Source organism: Emydura macquarii, unplaced genomic scaffold (genome assembly GCF_026122565.2).
Source record: "Emydura macquarii macquarii isolate MOO-44397 ecotype Brisbane River unplaced genomic scaffold, CSIRO-AGI_Emac_v2 contig_1876, whole genome shotgun sequence".
Classification (NCBI taxonomy): Eukaryota; Metazoa; Chordata; order Testudines; family Chelidae; genus Emydura; species Emydura macquarii.
The window spans coordinates 24,551,824-24,575,629 of NW_027132013.1; the positions used below are offsets into that span (position 1 = coordinate 24,551,824).

The window sequence follows — 23,806 nt, forward strand, 5'->3', positions numbered from 1 at the left end:
GGCTTTCTCTAATTGTCTTTGTGTAAGACTTACTCCATGCTGCAAATGTAATGGAATCAGTGGATCTAGTTATAACATGGTTTAGAAGTGTAGTGTAGGTAGAGATGGTACCTAACAAGGTACCTGACAATCCAAGGACTGAGCTTTCTTAAATGTACACTCTTGCATCCTGTCTATAGTAAAACTCCAAACAGCGTTGTAATTGGATCCCTTGACTTACTTATAGAGTTCAAGCACTGTATAGTCAGTACAGGAAATTACACAGCTTTTTTAAGTAGATGCCTGTTTAAAAAACAAAACAGTTTGGCTGCTGTATCTTCAACATTAATATTAAAGATGATGTAGAGGGGAGAGATAACAAATGACTTAATCAACACTAAGTATATCCCAGTGTATCCCTTTTCTTAAATGACTCTCCCACTTCTTATTAGTTTAAGATAATACCAAAGTAATCCAACTTAAATGGATATTGTCCAGTAGTTTATGCATAAAACTGGTACTTTAAAAAAAAATGTTTATCAAAACCTGGTATGATGAGTTGCTGTCTTTTATATTTCACTGAATATGTGGTTATTTTTGTTTTTGACTGAACATTTCCACTGCAGTATTGGCAACAGCCACATGGCTGTTTTATGAGAGCCAAAATATGAAACTGTCCAAGCTTCTGATGTTCAAGCTGACTGAAATGCAAAAAGTGAACAGACAGCATAAATAAATAAACTGAACTTTTTAAAACTTATGACTCTCCTGCTTTTTTTGAGATGGAGTCAGACAAGTAGATTTGTGGCTCCAGTGCTCCCCCTCATACATACTAAAACTTCTGTGAAGGGAGGGAGGATCCGTTTACAGTGATGTGATAAATTAGACCTCTCCTGATCTCCATTGAGTTGCAGATTTGGGCCCATTTACGTTTTTTAAAAGGGTCTTTTTACGCATGTTTACTCTGTGTAACTAGATGTATAAAAGGATTCATACACTTGTCTGAATAAAATACTGCCTGTTACTGCTCCCACTTGATAATACTTCTTCCTTATGTCTTTGCATCAGTGGAAGAAAGAGCCTTTCTAACAGGTGATCTGAAATACTTATGTTCTGTCTGCAGTATGGAGACCAGCAAGATTTCCTTTGGCGCCTGGCCCGAGCATACAGTGATCTGTATGAAATCACAGAGGATGTAGACGAAAAGAAATCCTATGCTTCTGATGGTAAGGAAAAGTGTTTGTGAGGTAGCTCCATGTAGTATTTTGGATTAACATGATTTTTTTTTTAACAGTCTCTTGTTTAAAAGGTGTTTATGTTACTAACAAATTTTAAAAATACAGTTTTCCTGTTTACTTGATCAGTTTCACTGCTTCTCATTCTGGTTCTCATTCACTAGTTCACATGCAGTTTGCTTTGGGTTTTCAACACTATAAAGGACTTGAAATAAAACCAGGAGATTTTAAGCAACACTTCTGCTCCTATCAGCTTTAGGAAATCACCTCCTTTCTGATGGCTTTTACAAAGTTACCACATTTTGGGAACCAAGCACAGGAGCAGAGAGAGGAGAGAGCTTCAGGAAAAAAACATCTTATGAAGTGGTCTTCAGGACAAAACCATTGGAGAACTACTTGTTACAAAAAACCTTTAACACGAGTTAAACTGTTTTGAATGCAGATGACTGTTTTGTCAATGATGCTGTGGAAACATGCTGGCAATCAAGGGTGTTTGCTAGTGTGTGAGAGCTCTTTCTGTGGGGTGTTGGATTCCCAATATCACTGCAAGAGTATGAAACCTATAGTGAGTGGAAGGGCAACTGTCCATCTCAACAGACAATGATGTAAGCACCAAAGCAGTTCATTGTGTGTCATACTGCAGCTTAAAAGTCCAGTTCTTGAGTGACAGTCCTTGCTACAGATAATGTAGATAAGAAGCTGGTACACTACTGGCCTTTGAGGCCTGTTGCACTTTCTTTGCTCTCTTTGCTTTTCTCTCTCAACTGCCTCTTTTCAGTCTCTTTGACTCCCTCATGCAGTGTAGTCTGTTGCTAGCTGCAAACTTCCAGCTTGTGGTGTCAATGCTGCAAATTTTCAGATGCCTCTTGCAAATATCCTTGAACCTGATCTTAGGTCAGCCCAGTGGCCTTGGAGCACCCTCGAGTTCTCTATACAGGAGATCTTTTGGCATGTGTCCATATTCTCAATCTAAATATATTAAGTGACTAACATGTTTAGCTTCTTTACATTTCCCTGTTAGTATAGAGAGCCTAACACTTTGGGAAGTAGATATTTAGAGAAATTCAGTAACTTTTGCTCTTGCTAAATCAGTGCTTTCTGTCTGCAGGGAAAGAAGAGGCAGAGGCAGCCCTACAGAAAGGAGATCAAAAGGCCGAGTTTCACCAGTGGTATGTATCTTTCTGGTGTACAGAAGAGTAAGGGAGATTAAAGGTCATATTAAGAGTTGGGCTTTATCACAAACAGTCTACTCAGTAGAAAAGTTTTTTTTCTCAGCTTCAATAACGTATGTTTGAGGTATGCTTTTCCTAACAGACTTTATTTTAGGTTCTTTTCCTTGTTAGTAGGCATGCATGTGCAACAGACAATACTGGTTATGATTATCCAGATACATTTTGTTTTTATTTAGTTTGACAACTAATTAAGAACTTGGTTCTTAGGGGAGATAGCCTGGAGTTCTTGAGCAGAAGATATAATAATGTGTGTTCTTTTAAAAACAGCGAGAGTCCTGTAGCACTTTAAAGACTAACAACTTTAATTTCAGCAGGCATAAGCTTTTGTGGGCTTTAAAGTGCTACAGGACTCTCGTTTTTGCTGTATACAGACTAACACGGCTCCCCCTCTGGATGTGTTCTTTTAGTTTCTGAGGAATTGATTGTATCAAGCTCTTGTAAACCTGCATCTCGTAGCTTAATGAGCTTCATTAAGGATGGTAAAAGATTAGCTTATAGATGGGTGTTGCAGAAATGGACTTCTAGCAAGAAGAACTTGAGAGGTAGAGTACAGTGTAATTGGGTAGTTTTAAGCGTTTTAAATTCAAGGACTAAAACTGAGTGTTTTAAAAAGATTCCCTTTTGAGTTATTAAACTGATCTCTGGTAATCGTAATTCTATCTTGCAACTGTGCACATATTGTCAGAACATGAGGGTGAAATGGAGGAAAGTTTGTTCTAGCATTAAGACTTTTTCTCAGTTCAGTTGAAGTTTTCCTTTTCAAACAACAAGAAAACAAGGAGTTAGTAAATTGCTCTGCCAAAATATATATTGCATTCTATTAGTGGAGCAAATCTTCTTGCTGTATGTGATGTCTGCTCAGCATAGTTTCTCACCTGGGCCAGTGAGACCTGTTTCGGGTTGGTGATCTCCTACTCACTGGGTCCCACAAGCAATTCTTTCAATTGGTAACTATGAATGATATTCATGTAGGAAGGATGATTCAGTGGTTAGTACATTAGTCTGAGATTTGGGAGTCCTGGTTCAACTCCCTGCTTTGCCCAAGGTCACACAAGAAGTCTGTGGCAAGTCACTTCTGTGCCTTAGTTCTTCAACTGTAAAATTGGGATAATGGTGCTTACCTACTTTACAGAGATGTTGTACGGATAAGTACATTGAGGATTGTGATGTGCTCAGATACTGTGGTAAAGGGGGGCCTGGATAGAAGTACCTAGGAGAGCTCATGCAAGATCTTGGTTCAGAAATGAGCTAAATTTTACCAATGATCCTTTTGGTTCTAAGTGCCCTGGGAAAATGACTCCTTATGTACCCTGCTGTTATGTGCTGGAAATTAATCTGGTATGTGAGGGTTAGGAAGCCCATTTCACACAGCAGGTTTACAGAAAATTGTAATTCCTTTGTTCAAGAACTGGAACAGGGGTGGCCTTTTTTATTTACTTTCTCATCTGCCCTGTTTCTCTTGGACCATCTTTAGTCCCCTATAGAGCAACCTCTTATGTCATTGCAAGCTAACAGCCAGCTGCACAAGCTATGAGGGCAGTAACTTGAGAGCTAGATGATTAATAATGAACTGATATTCCTCCTTGTTCCTTTCTGATTTTACTGGGGTTATTGTTTCTCTTATTTTCTTTTATTATTGACATTCCAAAGGCTTATATAGTGCCAAGTAAAGTGGAAACTCTGTTTTAAGAAAGGTTAACCCCTTGGTTCTAGGGTTTGGGGAGAGAGAGTGTCTGTATTTTTGGGATGGAGAGGATACGGGAGATATTTGATCGCTGCAGTTGCCACTGAGGTATTGAACAATTCATCTCTTGTGTCTTCAGAAGATGTCCCTCGCACCATGAGACTTACATAATTCTGAAATCTGTCATCTGGGCTTGACATTTATGGATTGTTTGAGTTTGTTTGGGTTAAAAGGAAAAGAATTTTTGGTTACTTTTATATGGCAGGTTCTCCTTGGCCACATTCAGAGAAGGGCTAAGGTAGTGCCTGTCTCTATGTAGTGGAGGGTAAGAATTCTGCTACAATTACTGTTTTGCTTTTAATTGATGGCAGTGATTGACTGTATGTAAACATTATTTTAATAGCTTACATTACATGTCACAACTATGCTGATACAAAATAAAGGTTTGTGTCTTCAAAAAACAGGAAAGGCTAAATGGAGGTAGAATCACTAGCAGCCAAAACTGAGTAAGAGAGGCTAGATAATAAGACAGAAAATATCATAATGCCACTATATAAATCCATGATATCCCCACACCTTGCATACTGCATGCAGATCTTGTTGCCCCCTCTCAAAAAAGATGTATCGGAATTTGAAAAGGTACAGAAAAGGGAAAAAAAAAATTATTAGGAGTATGGAACAGCTTCTGTATGAGGAGAGATTAATAAGACTGGGACTTTTCAGCTTGGAAAAGAGATGACTAAGGAGGGTATAATAGTTGTCTATAAAATCATGACATATTGAAAAAGTAAATAAGGAAGTGTTATTTACTCCCTCTCGTAACACAAGAACTAGGGGTCACCAAACGAAAAGAATAGGCAACAGGTTAAAAATGAGCAAAAGGAAGTATTTCTTTACACAACGCAGTCAAGACCAAGACTATAACAGGCTTCAAAAAAGAGCTAGGTAAGTTCATGGAGGATAGGTTCATCAATGGCTATTAGCCAGGATGGGCAGGGATGCAAAACCATGCTCTGAAGTGTCAGTAGCCTCTGCCAGAGGCTGGGAGTGGGCGACACGGGGTGGATCACTTGATGATTACCTATTTTGTTTACTCCCTCTGAAGCACCTGGTATTGGCCACTGTCAGAAGACAGGATATAGGGTTAGATAGACCATTGGTCTGACCCAGTATAGCTGTTCTTTTTTTCTTATGAAAAAATGCTTATCATAGCAGTTAGTAATTAGATGCCTCTGGTCAGTAACATATTTGTCATGTTGGTATGAGGCAAAAATAGGGGGAGAAAGCAGCATGACTTGATCTCTCTTAATGGAATCAGGTGTTTGGCTCTTTCTGCTGTTTTAGCTCCTGGAATGTTGGTGAACTACCAAGTTGTCTGTTAAAGTTTTAGACAGTTTTGGCACTTGAGCTTTTCATATTTGATAGAGTGTGATTCTGCTTTTGAGCTAACCATTGATGGATTAGCCTAATGATTGAGTTTTATTGTGTGCAAAAGTAACTGATCCAAAGAGATGTCCAAGCAGTCTTGAATTCTGGAGATGGAATGAAATCTGATTAGCCACAGATTATCTGCATGACCCTTCTAGTACTGTGGTTTCATGCTGTTAAAAAAGGCTGATAGTGCAAGTCACTCCCTCCTCCCATCCTTTCTGAAGGACCTTGATAAGGCCCCTGTAGATGCAGAAGGTTCATGTCATGATAGTTCTGCAGTAACATGTTGCTTAATAATTTGTCTCCAGAACAGTAACCTGACCCCTTGTGCTGAAGCAGTCTTGGCATGTGCTAGGCGGATGTGTTGTAGTCAGTGCCCACCTTTTCCAAGAACAGAATCATTGGAAGGGTGACAGGCTTAAACGCTCTCTGTAGACCTGCCCTTTTGCTTCTACGTCTTGCTTTTATTTCTTCAGGACAGCTGCAGAAAGGCAAGAGGGCAGCCAGAGACAGGAAATAGCAGAACAGCATGTGGGAGGCATGGGATTTATGGGAAATGAATAACTACCTTTATTAGTAAAAAGACATAACACTTTGTCATGAATATGTAACTGGGAATTGTTCTCTTTCCAGCGCCATCTGGGTCGTGGGACAATTGCAAGCTGTTTTAATCACAGCCTGTTTATGTTAATTAGACCTCCTGTGAAAAAGCTTCTCATTACCACGTGTTCCCCCAACTTCTGATTTTTATATACTGGGGAACACAAAATATTGCACATCCAAAGATCTTGCATTTACTCAAGCTGAATGTCTCTGCATTATCTAGGATATAGTTGTGCTTTGTTCTTGTGTTGCTTTCCCTCCGTTTATTTGCTTCGTTGTGTGCTGCTATCTTACTGCTGCATATGTCATCTCAGTCCTCTCTTTTCCTCTCCTAATTCTGGAACATGTTGATGACCTGTCATCAGGGTAAAATTGTTTTTGTGTAGTGTGGAGTTGATAAGGGTGTATTACGATGGTGGTCTCCTCTTTAGAGAGGCGTGCAGTCTGACTGTAGTTGCTTTGGTCTCTGGCATTTACTATGGTGTTAGGCATGGTTTAAAAAACAGCTAAATCTTTGTAGAATAGACAGAATCGTAGGGGCTAGCTGAAAACACTGAGCAGGAAATGATTGACTGACACAGCTCTGCAGCATGCCCTTGTGGCTAGATAGCTTGAATGGCTATGGCAATATGACCACTAATTTCTCGAGAATGATTTGAGAAAGGGAGTGTGTCTGGAACCCTGTCTGGATTGGTTGTGGAATCAGAACCAAGTAGGAAAGGGAACCCTCGCATGGATCCCTTGAGTCCTTACGACACAGTAATGCAAAGCTGCTATTGCAGCAGTTTACCCTCAGATGGGTAAGGAGTGGTCTTGGGTATTACATGCTGCTTCCAAATTATTCTGGACCAAATTTGTAGCTGGTGTAAAGTCATTTGGGGCAAGAATCTGGCATTCTCCTACTCCTTTTTGGGCCTGCCTGATGCATTTTGAAATTTGATTCCTAGTTTTACAGCTCTTATCAGCGAAGCTTGTGCCATAATACGAAGGCTCTGAAACTAATGTGTATGTATATTTTACTACTCCACTACTAATCTTGTGGCACCTTTTACAGATATTATGTCCCGTGGTTAAATTCTTCATGGAAAAGAAAAGGAGAGAACAAGCACATAAGTGGATTTTTTTTGGTTTTGTTTAACAAAAAACACAACCTGGAGCGTTGCATGTAGCATAGGCACATGTCTTAAGCTGCTAAGGCCTGAATGTACCAATTCCTCAAGAATTTAGAGAGAGAAACAATTGATTCCCTGTCCATTTCAACGTGTCTGTTTGCTGTGCAATTCTCAGCACACAACACCAGCTTTAAGGATCAGGAAGAGAGGGAAAAGTGTGTTTGCCTTGGCTTCAGCCCTGGTGTTAAAAGAAATATTGGAAGTACAACTAGAATAGCAGGGGATTTCAGGGGTCCGTCTAGGGAGAATTTTGCAGCTGCAGCATTATCTATCAGCCTTAATTTTCAGGAGGAGAAATAGTCAAATTAAACAAGGTGGTATTTGCTGACTGCTCAGAGCTGTCATTGCAGATGAAATAAGTTTTTGTTGCCTGTCTGAAATGTGATCATTCCATGTTGGTTATGAAAAGTGAAAATAGTCTTTTGATTGAAAGAGACTTTCTGAAACATGGCCTCCTTTCTTTACAGGAAAATCAGTTACTTTGTTCAGCGTAGCATCTTGAAAGCTCACAAGAGAACGACTTAACAAATGTATTTAAACACTTTAATTTCACTTGGCGTGTCTGGGCTTCTTGCTGGTGGACACTTTTGTCTTGCTAAAAAGTGACAGCATTCTGGACACGGCCCAGAGCTGGTGATCAGAAGCCACTTCTAATTAAACAATCAGCAGGACCTTGCTGTTTAACTCTTCACAGAGTACTGCAGGGAACTTGTGGATTTTGAGCTAAATCTAGACATGCTGAATGCTCCCTGTTTAATCATGTGATTAAAGAGAAGAGCATTCTAACATAAATCAGGGGCTAGAGAAATTGTAGTTAATAGGAGCATGCACACATGCAGCCTAAGGAAAATAGTTCAGCATTGGGGAGGAGGAGAGATGGCACCCAGCTAGGAACACCCCTGCACCCTTTTCACCAAGAACTCTGCACTAGCATCCATGAAGTGCCCCATAACCCTGAGCTTTGTGAACCTGGGGAGAAGGAGATTCCAGGGAGGAGCCAGTCCATAGGCCAAAGAAACTGAAGCCAGGAAGAACAGGCACAAAAACAATGTCAGCAAAGTAACAGTGGACATTGATGATGTGAGACTGTTTGTTTGTTTTCTGCAGTTTTAATTGGACGTTATCTACCCTGTGTTGATAAGCTGTTTGCTCCAACCCCTTGTTGTGGTATTGATCACAATCTCTGCATCTCAGCCTCATTCTATCTTCCTCCTTCCTTCCCTCCTTTTTCCCCCCAGTCTATCAATTTTTCCTTTGTGTTCCCTCTCCTTTCTGTCTAGCTAATCTCCTTCTAGTAATACCCCTCCTCTAAAATTAAAAAAGCCACCAAAATCATAGAACTAACATGACATTGCAGGTATCTGGAATGATCTGGAAAAACGGGTAAACGTGTGGCAAAATTTGTAGATGATACAAAACTACTCAAGCTAGTTAAATCCAAAGCAGACTGCAAGGCGTTATAAAGGGATCTCACAAAATTGGGTGACTGGGCAACAAAATGGCAGATGAAATTCAATGTTGATAAATGCAAAGTAATGCACATTGGAAAACATAATCCCAACAATACATATAAAACGATGGGGTCTAAATTAGCTGTTACCACTCAGGAAAGGGATCTGGGAGTTATTGTGGATAGTTCTCTGAAAACATCCACTCAATATGCAGCAGCAGTCAAAAAAGCCAACAGAATGTTGGGAATCATTAGGAAAGGGATAGATAATAAGACAGAAAAATCATATTGCCTCTTTATAAAACCATGGTACGCCCACATCTTGAGTACTGCATGCAGATGTGGTCATCTCATCTCAAAAAGATGCATCGGAATTGGAAAGGTTACAGAAAAGGGCAACAAAAATGATTAGGGGTATCGAGCAGCTTCCATATGAGGAGAAATTAATAAAACTGGGACTTTTGAAAGAGACGACTAAGGGATATGATAGAGGTCTATAAAACAATGACTGGTGTGGAGAAAGTAAATAAGGAAGTGTTATTTACTCCTCCTCGTAAATAAGAACTAGGTGTCGCCAAATGAAATTAATAGGCAGCAGGTTTAAAATGAACAAAAGGAAGTATTTCTTCACATAACGCAGTCAACCTATGCAATTCTTTGCTAGAGGATGTTGTCAATGTCAAGACTATAACAGGCTTCAAAAAAGAACTAGGTAAGTTCATGGAGGATAGGTTCATCGATGACTATTAGCCAGATGGGCAGGGATTGCTGTTTGCCAGAAGCTGGGAATGGGCAACAGGGGATGCATCATTTGATGATTATCTGTTCTATTCATTCTCTCTGAAGCACCTAGCAATGGCCACTGTCTGAAGACAGGATACTGGGCTAAATGGACCATTGCTGTGACTCATAGGGCCATTCTTATGATCTTATGTATCGTATTGTTTGCTCTGCTTGTCTGTTGTTTTCCTTTATCTGTTTTATCTAATTAGATTGTAATCTCTTTGGGGTGCTAGGGTCTACCATTTGTACAGCGGCTAGCACGTTGTGGCCCCTTCTTGTCTGGTCCTTAGGCACTACTCTAATAAATATGATTAATAATAAATGTTGGGTGGGGTGGAGAGGGAGAAGCATTTGGCAGGAAAATTAATACATTTTCAATTGCCTTAAATTTTCTTTTGCCCTTCAGTTAGTCTTCTAACATTAGAAGGTGGCAGGAATCTTCTGGTAATACCAAAGGCCTGGAAATAGAGACTGTATGAAAATGATGTAAAACCTTAACTGAATATCTCCATATGCATTACCTCATTTGCATATCAGCCTTTAAAATGAAACATTTTATTTCTACTGCCATCTCAGTTGCTTTGCTACAGTGATGGACATGCCATAGTTAAGTATAAGCTAACTTTAGTAGACATTTAGATGCCTAATGAGACTAAACCATAAATAAAAACTGAAGCAAAATACTAAAGTTTCTGAATTTCAAAGTAGTATTTGCTGACAATCTGATGGGAGAGGACTTCTATCAGAAACTCCAACAGTCTCTAAGGTAGGGAGAGTGAGGGGCTTAGGCACCAAAGAAAAATGCCGTGTTAACTCCATTAATGTTACATATCCAGTAGGAGTCCCAAGCTCTTGGTTCCTTTGGAGTGTGGGAGAAGCTTTCTCTGGAAATGAGGTGGGAGTTGTCAGACCCATCTGTCCAGCTCACTGAGAGCTAGGATTGTAGTCACAGAAATTATCTCTAGGCCCTGCCATGCCATTGACGGTGGGTGTACACTGCTCCTGCTCCTCCTCCCCTCAGCTGGAGCTCCCACTCTGAAAGACTCTTCAAACACAAAGGAAGTCTGAGGCATTCTACCCCAACACAGTGAGACTGTGGGACTTTGAGAGCTACCCGAATGTAAATAGTAAAGGTGCCAGTCAGTAATACTCAGGAATACCTAGCATGGTCCTACAAAACCCAGAAACTAAAAAAACTTGTTGTGCATTGGAAATGGCTTCTTTTGTGCAGCATTTTATATCCCCTCAACACAGGTGAGATACTCTACCCAGGAACATTCAGAACACAGAGACTATGAATGTTTGTGGGTAGAACATCTTGCCTGCAGTTTGTCTCCCTGTTTCTCTGGAAGATCCAGGCACCCACTTATGAGCCCATGACAGGATCACCTGAAATTAGGAGTCTCTGGAGGAAAATGGGAGGCTTAATAGATACGAAGTTACTACCTGAAATATTTTCTAGAGCATTTTTAGTTGAATCTAGGAGGGTAACTGACTTTTGTGGAGGAAGGAAATATTAGTGTTTTTTATAAAGGAAGTTTTAACTTCTTTCTGCCAGATTCCTCCCATTTCTCCCAATCTGGTTAGAGACTTAAACCCACAAATCCAGGATTCGCTTAAAATTCACCCCATTTTTGTTAATCTTGCATATTTTAAATCTTGAACACTTTGCTTGGAATTCATTTTATCCATATTAAAAATGGAACTGGTGGAGAGTTAAGAAGATGAAGAGGACTGGTACTTTAGCCTTTCTCCTCTTGTGACCATGGTTCAAATCCTGGTTTCAGTCACAAATGAAATTAACTTGGTTTCAGCTAAGTTAACACACATGCACATCAGAAATGCATGACTTAGCACAATTTGCCATGACTGACAGTCCAAAATAGACATATGCTATAAGTATGAGGCCAAACACTTGGCTCAGACTTATGACGTTCATTTCCTTGCTCCTTTTTCATTAGCACAGAATTAACTCACAAATTAGAAACTAGTTTTTCGTCTCTGGTGTTTCCCATTAACGTTAATGTTGGTGGTTTATCCTGAACTCATTTTCAGCAGCAAGAGGCTCATACCAATTTCAATCCATCTTTAATTACTGATAGTTTTACAGCTTGTAAGAAGTGTTGCTCCACTCATGAACTTTCCAAAGATGGGCTGAGTGAGGTATGGGAGGAGGCAGCATTGTCTTTAAAAGCTAACAGAATTTACCTCTGTTCCTGGTGGTATATCAGCTGCTTGTTTCACTAGGAGAGGCATACAGTTGTAGGGTGTTGCCAGTTCCTAAGCAACAGAAGTACCTATGTGTTCTATTATGGGAGGGAAAAGAGGAGGCTCCAATAGGCTTTCAAACCTTATGTCTGATTTTGATAGTATTTATCTAGTAAACTGATATTATATATGAACCACAAGTGCCCTAAGCCATTTCTCAGTCACACGTGTCCCTGTCCTCCTACATGTCCCCATTCATGCTACCATGCTGCAAAAAAGATGGGAAGAGACAGATTTGTCCCCTGAGGAAAATGGCTGTGTGCGTGCCTACTTGATGGCACAGGATTTTGGAGTGTGCACTTACTCTTCACATGATACTAACGGAAAAGAGAGCAGCATACATTTTGTTGTACTGATGCAATCTTCTTTGTATGGCTGATGTAAATGTAGAGCAACAACTATAATTTTACAGTCAGATGGTTAAGCCAGATAATTGTGTCTGAAGTAGCAGAGTGTATTGCTGTAATGCCTCCTTTGTATTTGTGAATCGGGCATTGATTTGTTATGTGTTTCATCGTCTGTTCTAGGTGACCACAGTAGTACACTGGAGAGGCTTTAATTTTCCATTTGTGCAGCAAGTATCCACATCTGCCATGGTTTGTGTGGATGTGGTTTATGGTTGGCCCATGAGCTTCTTGGGAGATCAAAGCCAGGGATCTTCTGCATTGGGTCTTTTATGAGGTGTTTATTTGTAACTTCTTGTGAAGTTCATTCAGCTTTTGAAGCTTCATCAAGGTTGAAGTGCATTGTTGAAGGTTAAACACTTGGGTCCAAAAGGACTTACATGACTTCAGGTGGTGGTGAGAGATGTAGTTATGGTCCTGGTGGATGGGAAGATGTTCATTTTCCATGATCCTCTGGAATTCCTGAAGGGTTGAAGCAACATGGCGAATGAATGGGGGAGCAATGTACGTCAGCACCAGCAGCCAAGGTGTTGGGATTGACCTGAGAGGTTGAGTGATGCACCGCATTGCAGTGCTCAGTTGGACCTCAACAAATCGAGCATGGCTACTTCTGGTCCATATCAGTGCAGGTACTCAGTTACCGAGTACATAAGGGCCATCGCTGATGCTCCCCAATTTGTGCTTGGCAGTTACTGGACCAAATTGACCCTTGTTTTAGTCTTGGCAGCTACCTTCTTCAGATGATCTTGGAAGGTTAGCGTGCGATCCAGCTTCACTCTGAGATAGGTCGGAATAGGGTCATGTCAATAGCGTTGCCGTAGTGTTTCACTTTCAGATTGCACTTAGCGTTCCTGTTATCAACGCTGTGACTGCTGTTTTGTGAGGATTTGGCTTGAGCGTCCATTTCCAGAAATATTCTTCCATGGTGTTTAGGTCCTCATTCAAGATGGACTCCATGTTGCCGAAGGTGGCTGCTTGTATGGCCAGGGCAAGATCATCTGCATATGCAAATTTGTGCAACTTCATTGGAGGTATGTCACTTGTGTAAATACTGAAAAGCATCAGCAAGAGTACTGAGTCTTGCGGCTTAGTTGAGAAACCGGGGCGAATTGACTTTGTTGCCTGTGGACACGTAGCCGCCTATTGCTTAGCATCGTTCATAGAAGACGTAGTGTTTTGCAGCAGGGCATGATCCTTGCAAGATTCAGCATTAAGCCTTTAATCCAGACCATGTTGTAGGCCAATGATAGGTTTACAAAGATTGCACTGGTCTTAAATTTCCTCTGGAATCCAGCCTAATGTGCCTTGCAAGGGCCAAAACTTGATTGCAACAACTCTGTTTAGATCAGAATCCTGCTTGTTCTTCAAGAATCACTAACTCAACAAGAAGACTGATTCCCCGGAGGGTGATACGTTCCAGGATAGGTGATATTGGCCTATAACTTCCAGGGTTGTTGGTCGGCTTGTCTGATTTGAGTGTGGCAATGACTATTGCCTCCCACCAGGCTTTTGTGTTGCATCCAGATTCCGTGGTTTTGGTTTACAGTTTTGCCAACCATTGGAGTCCCCTGGGACCTAGTTGATGAAGAAATTCTGGGGGAATACCATGTCCACTGGCTGCCTTCCCTTTCTTCATTGTGGCTAAACCCTCTTTCTCTTCATCTGTACTGATGGCGATGATGGCATTTTGTGGAGGGATTGAGGTCATTGCAATAGGTGTCAGTCTGTTTTCTTTTACCAGCACCCTCAAATCCCAAATGTCTTGTGGAATTTGCTAGTGCCTTGATTGCAGTTGCTCATCACTAGGTTTCTGGGACAAGAGTTCTCGCGTTCTCCTGTAGAGAGGGAGGGAGCTAACCTTTCAGGAAGACAGCAGAAGTCTCCAGTACACCCTCATCCTGGATGTCTCCTAACTTAGAAGTGCTCTGCCTGCTTGCTTCTGCAGAAGGAGTGGAATAACTGTTGGCAGAGAGGTATATAGAGAACAGACTTGGGAGGTTGCCATCACAAGGGGATGGTTTGTGGTTAAGTGGCTACTTTGGGCATTGAAGGGGAGGTGAGTGGGCTTAATCATATTTTTCAGAATAAGGTAAAGAGTTCTATATAAACAAAAGAACATAATGATGGGTATAAGTAAATGGGTGGGTGTGAAATGGCTCGGAAAATAGGTCTTGTAATAAATAGTAATTTTCTTTAGAAAGATGAAGTCTGAGTAACTTCATAGGTGTCGATATCAAGGAGCCAAAAGAGGAGATGGATATTTTACTCTTACTTTCCTTATATGTTTATAAGAGTGGAACCACCAAAATATGGATAGCAATCTAAATGATCAGGTGGCTTTGTAATCCTCATCTTCCTTTCCCCTATTCCTCCTGTTGTATGTAGTTCTCACTTGTTAAGTTTGTTTACCATTAGATTATAAACTCTTCAGGCAAGAAATGTCTGTCTAAATGTTCTGCTTGTACACTCTTCACATTGTGAATAAATAATAGCAGTCCAGGCGCATGTTGGGAGCCTCTAGACAGTGAGAAAATGTCTCTGCATGTCTTCATTTCATGAACACTGTAGCTCTAGACTATGGTTGGTTGAGAATTTTCCATCAGAGTAATTTTCTGATGGAAAACACCCTTTTAGCAAAATCTAAATTTAACTTTGCCAAAAAAGCCTTCAATTTTCTGTTAGGAAAATCTTAATCAAAATCCAGCTGCTCAACTGGAAGGAAGGATCTTAATCTCACTTTCTGTGTGCAAGCAGACAGCCAGCAAACTGAAAAATTCCATCTTGATCCTTCCAAAATGGAATTTTTTCTAGAAATCTCTTCATGTGAAAAACTTGCCATTTGACTTTCCACCTGTTTGGAACAAAAAATGTTAAAAATTTGCCATTTTTAAACAGAAAGGGATTTCCATTTCTCAGCCATCTCCGTTCTAAACAAATGTAGTGAACTAACTTGAAGGTACCAGGCAGTGGCTATGTTCTTTGTGATTATTCTGTTCTTCCATTTCATGGAACAACACACTAATTCTGGAATGTGGGATCCAATAGTCTAGTGGCCAGGACTAAAATATTAAATATTCCTCCACCCCCAAATTTCTACTCATGTAAAGGTTGGCAGAGTTTTCACCAATAAGATTATATAGCATTCTTGGCATATTTTAGAGTAGTACAACTATCCACTACTATCCATTGAAACCATTCTGACTTGAACTTCTAATGTCTCATAGGTTTACCTGTAATCATACTGGAGTGTTGAAGCCTCTGATGGTAATTGCCCAATAGAGATTAAAGCTATCTAATCTATTGAAGTTGCAAATTCTCCCAAGAGAGTGAATAGTTCTTGTTTCATATGCCTGTTAGTTTTTATAAAAATTTACCTTTTTACACAGCTAAATTCTGACATTCCAAATATTATCAACGGAGTAGTAGTACGAGATTTAGCTATGTGACTTTCACTACATTTAATGGGAGTCATACGTTTCAAAGGCTTTTCAGAAAGGGACTGTGGAGAGGCCAGTGATGTGCAGAAATCTGCTTGCCTTACACAAGTGTATTTGAAAGTGTGAAGTAGACAGTTCACCCTATCCGAATGTTCAAGTCCTCTCACAGGACAAAAAATCAGGGTACACACTAGCACTGGGATTAGCTATTGTTGGAGGAAAATTTATTAACCACATTTTTTAATTCATGGAAGTAGCACCTGAGAGAGGCTTGTAGGGCTACCATTTGAATCCAGCTAGCAAAATGTCATTTGATGATGGTTTTCTCATTAGTGTCCACAAGATTTAATGCATACACAAATGAAATTGACTCCTCAGCACCTCATAAAACCACTTTATTTTTATACCAAAATCAAGCATGTATTATCTACTACACAGGTGGATAGGGTAGATTGATGATTAAGTAAATTGACTAGCATACCATTCCTTTCTCAACAGTGCTTTCTTTCCATATTCCAGACCTGATGATTACTCCAAATTCCATTTTCACTCCTATCATGTTAATATGTTGCTGATAGTATGCCTGCACATGGAGAGAGAGCTACTGAATCCTTAGGGTGTTTCCAGCTGGGTGAGGTTGGGAATTTGCCATTTGCCATTTCACAGCCACCATGCCAAGGCCATTTCTTATGGAGCCTGTTGTAAACTTGTGGGGACTGGAGTCTGATGTGATGTGTGAAATCAGAAGGTTACCAGTAAACTCATAGCAAATTTTTTAAAAATCTGCTAAACTGAAGCTGTTTGAGTGATGGCAAACTAACCATATTGTGGGCTGCAGTCAAACCATCTTCCCCTGAAATCCACGTTACTTAGCAACTCCTGAAATTTCCCATTTCAGTTCATCAAAGCTCTTTCTTTCCTCATGCACAATAGAAATAACTTTATGCTCTGCCATCATGACTAGGAAAATGGAAGATCATGGGGATGCGGATAAGCAGAAGTGCTAGTTAAGTACTAACTGTAAACAAAACATCAGCTTAGTGCAGTGTTTATTTGCCTTACCTAAATATCTCTACTGAGGTGCTTATACTTGCATTGTTCCTATCTTTTGAGTTGAGAGACTTATCCTTGTGAGCAGTAATTCTCCACAGCAAGCCTTTTAATGTAGCCTAAGTATCATTGTTCTTCCTTTTTGTGGGATTTTTGTTGTTGTTGCTTTAATTTTGGTAGCTTTTGATCAAATGAAGCATTACCCGGATTTCTGTTTTGTCCAGATGGGAGCCTTTTGGAAAGGAGTAGGCTTTGCTTATACACAGCAAGCTTCCACTGCTCATGCCTCAGGAGGAGGTTCACTTTCAAGTCATATTGAATTACTGCTTTCATTGAGTAAGCTTGATGGCTCCATCAGCATGAAGATGAAAAGCTTGCTTTTTGGCATGTGTAGACCATGGTCTGTACTGCATGTTCAATGGGGGAATAATGTCTTTATTCTTTAAAAAATTAAAAAGCTCTTTTTTTATAGAATAATGAATGCCTTCATACACATGCTGTAAAATATTTCAGTGAAAAGTTGGAATTGTATGGGTTGGGAATAAAATGATATTGGTAGGATTGGAAGGATTAGATTTTTGTTGTTAAATCTCAGTAATTGACTATACATGCACAAACGGATGAAAAAACATTTGTTGACAGTTACCAACAGTTGTTGGCAGTTATTTACACATAGGCAAAGCAAGAATAGTAAGTTCTCAAGCAGCATTAGAGTCTGAATTAAGGATACTTACTTTGTATATTTTGATATGGGATGTTGACACCGTTCCCATAATTTCATGCAATTATGAAAATTTAAATCAATTAAAAATGAAAAAGCTTAAAAATAAATATTGATACTATCCAGTGAAATTATTTTAAAAAAAAAAAAAAACCTCTCAAGCCTAATTGAGCTAAAAATAATTATTCTATTACTTTTCAATGTAAGCAAGAGATCCCCTGTGTTATAAGCTTGATAAGTTTATATAGGGGTGCTACAATGAGACTGCCTACAATGGCATATAGCTGATCTGCGACTGCTAGCAGCAAATATCTCCCAACAGCCTATGATGGGATGCTAGATGGGGAGGTCTGAGTTACTGCAGATAATTCTTTTCCAGGTGTCTGGCTGGTGGGTCTTGCTTACAAGCTCAGATTTTAACTGATTGCCATATTTGGAGTTGGGAAGGAATTTTCCACCAGGTCAGATTGGCAGAGACCCTACAGCTTTTGGCCTTCCTCTGCAGCATGGGTCACTTGCAGGTTTAAACTAGTGTAAATTGAGGATTCTCTGTAACTTGAAGTCTTTAAACCATGATTTGAGGGCTTCAGTAACTCAGCCAAAGGTTATGGGCCTATTACAGGAGTGGGTGGTTGAGGTTTTGTTGCCTGCCATGTGCAGACTAGATGATCATGATGGTCCCTTCTGACCTTAAAGTCTATGAGTATGATGTGGTCCATTTCACCCATAACTGGATGCAACTGTTGTCTAAGGGCTTGTCTAAACACACAAGTTGTACCACATTAGCTATACCAGTGTAGTGAGTAGTATCTCTCTCTCTCTCACACACACACACACACACACTCACACCCCCCCACCCCCAGTGTTGATGCAGATATACTGCTTTACTTGCATAAAGCACTTTATAGGTATTCCCATGCAGGAAAAGGAGTAAGCTATTTTGGTATACGTGTCTTAGGCCTGGTCTACATTTAAAAGTTAAGTTGACATAGCTATAGCACTCAGGGGTGTTGAAAAATGCCAACCTAACCCCCAGAGTAGTTGCAGGTAGGTTGATGGAAGAATTCTTTGTTGACCTAGCTTCTGCTGCTCAGAGAGGTGGATTATGTACACTAGCAATGGAAAAACCCTTTCCGTTGTTGTAGGAAGCGTCTACACGACAGAGTTATACAGTAGCATAGCTATAGCGCTGTAGCTATGCTGCTTGTAGAACCCATAATATAGACATGGCATCATGTTGGTATAACTGTGTTCACTTTAGGGGTTGTGCTGTGGGTGTGAGAGGAAATCTAACTGAAATAGCTTTAGCAGAACAGAGTGCATAGACTAGGCTTCAGCCCTGTCTAGATGGGAGGGGTGGGTGTTTTTAAAACATGTTGGTTAATACATTTTAATATGGTTTAAAGCATCATCAGTTAGAACTTGGTTTAGTCAGGATTTAACACCTTAAAATACTTGTTAACTTGTGGTTAGGCAGTCTCATCGTACTTTAGGTTCTTCCCTAGGGCTGACCATGGTCAACTGGCATTTTAAAAGTGTTAGCATCTGGTGTAACCAGGAGATAAGGAGTATTTAAGAACTTGTTAGTTTGTGCTTTAGGGGAGAAATGGTGGGTTTGTGTATCTTTTTTTTTTTTTTTTTAAATTTAGACAGGTCTTTACAGTACCTTACAGTTTCAGCTGAGTTAAGTTCTTTTTCACTTACTGAACTATTGAGAGGATATTTATAAATGGGTGAAATGTAACTTGAAATGGTAACTTGTCCAAGAAACTGGAGTTAACACCCCTGCTTCTGCAGGAGTTTAGTATGATTTCCTTAATGACCACAAGCAGGCAGAACTTTTCATTCAAAAGCCAGTGCCTTTGGCACCCATCATCCTAGCTACAGTATTAGTCAGAGGGACCAGTACCACCCCTTGAATTGTCAATGCCATTTTTAAAAAAACATCTGGGTGTTCGGTTCTTGTCCAAGAACTGACCTAATTGCTTCATTTATGTGAACTGAAGGGATCACTGCCCCAGGTGGTATGGCTGCAGCTCATGTTAGCATAATTATGCTTTTTGAAATGATTTGGTTCAGGGTGAACAGAGCCACATTTGTTTGTTTTTACAGTAATGTTTCCTTCAGTGTTATGAAAAACAGGTGTCTTGTGGTGGTGATTATAGGGTGTAATGGACCTAGAGAATTGGCCGGAGGGACAGGTTGTATGTTAAAATGGTACGTCTGTATAAAACTTATTCTTCTAATAGAATTAATGCTTGAACATAAAACTTGCTTCAGAGGCTGCAAGCAGCTCTCTGGTTATTGTATTGTGACTCCTTATCAGAATATCAGGTTGTGAAGCCATTGTTTCAGCAACATTCGTGCTTGTTGTTCTGCTGCTGTTGTGACAGTGGTATTTTAAGTCATGATTTGATGGATGAGAAGTAGCCTTGCTTTATTTTTAATCAGCAGGCATGGAATACACCTAATTGCTCTGAGGAGAAATCCTGCCAGTGGAGATAAAAGTGCATAATTGCCAGTAGCTCAAATGTTTTCCTAGAGAAAAATCTTCAGATAAGCTGGGAATTGCTGGACAACCATGTCCAGTCTGGTGAATTTTGGATTCTTTTTATGTAGTTATCAGGTCCTATAAAAGATACACCCCTGCATAAAGCAGGGATGTGGATGCACTCCTGAGCCTCTGGAGGTTCCCAGTCCTCTCTCTCCACATGCCTTTTCCCCAGCATGTGTTCAGCGGCTGTTCTAATTTACGATGTTTCTCATGACCCCTTATGGATTAAGGAAGTCTAAGAATAGCCAGAACACACTTGCACACCAGTCATACCTCCTACATTGCAGGACTGGGGAGCTGCAGAGGCCACTCTATGCTATTGAGGGGAGCACTGTTTTTGCAGGGGGTGTTCCGTGTGGGCAGTTTCTTCACCCTTCATGGCCCTTTTGTGCTGTCTTTTTTGGGGTAGTGGAAAGGATATCCTTGATTGATTCTTTGTGTTTAGGTTCAATGTGGAACCTCTAATACAAAGAGTAAAGCTCAGTCGTGGTGTCCCTTGGATCCAGACCTCTGAAATGCATGTCTGTCTCCCTGCAGACTTTGATTGGTCCTATTTCCTCAACTGTTCAAGGTTATAAGAGTTTTTGTAGAAAATGACATCTTAGATCATGGAGTAATGATGCAGATCTGAAACAATTTTACCTTGTGGCATAGCCGTAAAGTCTCTTCTGTGCAGGGGGTAAGAGCAGGAGGTAGGTGAGACAAATAGATAAGTTCTAAAAGTCACTATAGTTTGTTTACAAAAAGGAAAGCACTTTCAGAATGTAAGGGATAGCTGCTCCATATTCCATTTCTCACCGCACACTTGTTTGATTAATTTTCCTGCCTCTGGCAATCCCCACTGGTGCTGAGGAGCATGTGAGCTTCCACAAAGTTGGCAGTATTTCAGAACTATAATTCTTTCCTCCTTGTTTTACCTGGCCAGTGCAGCAACTTGTGAGAGAAAGAAAGCAAGTGTTCTCTTTAACTGGAGCCAGTCCTGTAAACTCACCACTAATTTACTAGCTGTTCAAATTCTTCTTGTAACCAGCAGTACCGGGAATTGGCAGTGCAGTCTCCCAAGTGTGGTAGGATTTACAAGCGGTCATGCTGAGTAATAGAACACCTCTCTAGGGTTTCTTTCTTGGTTAATGCCTGGCTTCAGGACAAGTAAATAAAAATGCTTTCAGCCTGTCCATAAAGATCCATTTGAGTTCAAGTGGGCTGTATATGGCTGGTTGTTAATGTTACAAAACTAAATTTTTAAATTACAATTTTCAACCCCATTGTAATTATCCTAATTATGTCAGCTTCTCATAACACTCCAAAAATGCCTGATTTCTGAGGATGGTGGGTGCTAATGTAGGCCTTGTTCATCCCTGAATTGCTGAACTCCCCATTCCCTTGTCCTTTTACAGTCTTCACTCTCAAAGACTTGTGTTGCTGCCATTACTTTTCCATCCTAGAGAGAATGATTATAGATCCCCTTAAAATCTGAGGGATACAAAACACACCCATCTCATTTTCTTTCCCCAAGGGCAAAAGCCCTGCCTTCAGAGTACTTCTGAACCCCATCAGTCTGGGAAATGGCTCTGAAGATTGTTTTGGGAGGATTTATAATAGTAAAAAGCTTGCACTTCTAAATTACTGTACTGTACACTCCTGTGAGTTAGATAAGGAATATAATCCTGCTCATTCTTCTGTAGTGTATTGAATTGTGCAGTGCTAACGGGAATAAAAGTATTTTCTGATGACTCTTGAAAGTACACTGAGCAGATCTTTTAGTTCAGATAAATAAAAGGAAAGTTATTTCCTATTGTTGTAGTGGTCACCTATCTGAGTTTCAGACTTCAAAGCCTCCCTTGGCAAAATAAAATGACTACTCTGTTCCACTTTATCATTTTGATTAGAAACAGTTATTTCCCACCCACATTCCTTCTCCCCCATTTACTGTCTGCACTGTGCCGAAAGGAACCACCGACAGTCTGGCCATTTCAAAGGACTACCAGCTGAGGAAGATAAGGGGGCTATTTGTGTTGGCACAACCCCTAAATGCTACTTTGGAGGTGCTACACTGTGGAGAACGGTATATTTTACAGTTCGTCAGTCCACAGGGGCAAAAGTTCTGCTCAAACCGGAGTCAGCCAGAGTGCAGTGTTGGAAATGAAGTCTTGATGCAGCCATGTGACTTGAATTTTGGCACTTGAGTAGGGAGAGCAGACATTATATACAATCTCCTGCCTGTGGTATCAGCCATTCCTGCTCTACAGAGTCATTTCTCAGCAAATGGAGAACCCATTATTGTGCTGAGACCCCATGTGGGAGCTTGTGGTTTGACCCAGGTCAACAGCTTAATGAACTGTTCTGGTTGTTAATTAGTGCTGCAGATGACACTGCAAAGTTTCAGGCACTGCTTAGACAACTATCTGAAGTGGGACTTTTTAATTCATACTGTTATTTTAGATCTTGCCTAATGTTTACAGAAGATGAAAATCCCCTCTTCTAACTCTTTATTTTTTTAGTCCCTTACCATTGTTAGACAATCCTTTTACAATTTTATAGGGCCTCTCAAAGTACATCCCAAGGCACTTTACAAAATGAATTAAAATGAATAGCTCACATATTGAGGAATAAGCCAAATTAAACAAATGAAAGAGATGAAAGCAGAAACCATATTGGCATTGCAAACTGACTGAGGAAGAGAGTTCTAGATCTAAATGCCACAATGAGAAGGCTCTGAATTGAAGTCTTACAGATAATTAAGAATCACCAACAAGCTGATGCCCCTGGAACTCAAGGCACAACTGGGAACAGGAGGTTCAGTGTAAGGCTAAGATAGGCCAAACCTAGCTTGCACAGTGTCTTGAATACTGGGACCATAGTCAAGAGCCATTTCAGCAATCTCTTAATACATAGTTTCTCTGTTAGTTATATGACATAAGCACTATTATAGTAACTCAGTTTACAGGTTGCTAAGGCCAGGTGAAATGGATTGAAAACACCTGGTATAGGTAATAACACTAGCAGCTGAATATAGCACCAATTGAAATCTGTATAGCTGTCTAGCAGAGTCCACACAGGGCTCTAATTGAACTGGGTTAGTGATCAGAGGAGGTATAGATGGGTGTTTTGAGGCTGTCATCTAGTTCAAAATGTCAGCTTTCATTTAAAAAAAATGAAGCAATTCTCCAGCTTCTGTGGTTGCTAATAAAACCTTTAAAATCTGAGCTGAGTGTAGTCAGCATAGCAATGCCTGCCCAGTATCTGAGGAGCCTGAAACAATACCGAAGAAGGATGAAGTACCCCGCTCATCTCATGGAAATGATCACTCAGATGCCCAGTGACGATTTAAATGTCAAACATTAACTATTTCACCGCTTGTCAGAACATTAAAAGGAGAGGGACAGCCGTACCGTGAAGATCTGCACAGTCTATTTTGGTGCCATGAGTGGGTGGCACTTGGGGGAGTGCCACAGGTTTTTTTCTTCCTCATTCTGACCCATGAAGTCAAAAGGCCAGTGGGGAGCAATGGAACCCAATGTGCCAGGATCCCAACAAGGGCAGTCAGGGCCAAGGGTCAGAGCAGGGGAAAACCTGAGGCTGGGAATAACAGAGGAGTTTATAGTTAGGTCCAGGCCAGGGTTAATCATCCACTAATGTATTAGTGTTGCTGTTCACTCTTCAGTGGCCTAGTGTCAGTATTTTGACACTGCTTAGTTGACGAGGGAAGAAGGAGCATAAGTAGAATAAGTATGCAATTCCTCTTAAATAGAGGAAATGTCTGGTAATTAGAGAATGGGACTCAAGTCAGGACTCCTGAGATC

At 40.4% G+C, this 23,806-nt stretch overlaps 1 protein-coding gene across 2 annotated transcripts in view; it reads left to right on the forward strand.

Annotated features, from left to right (window-relative positions):
• The window catches only part of RMDN3 (regulator of microtubule dynamics 3), a 60,655-nt gene that overhangs the window by 16,189 nt on the left and 20,660 nt on the right, over positions 1-23,806 (forward strand). For both annotated transcript variants that reach the window (XM_067557979.1, XM_067557980.1), the window contains 2 exons: positions 1,103-1,205; positions 2,323-2,383. In XM_067557979.1, coding sequence (XP_067414080.1) covers positions 1,103-1,205; positions 2,323-2,383 — 164 coding nt within the window. The remainder of the gene's footprint in view (positions 1-1,102; positions 1,206-2,322; positions 2,384-23,806) is intronic.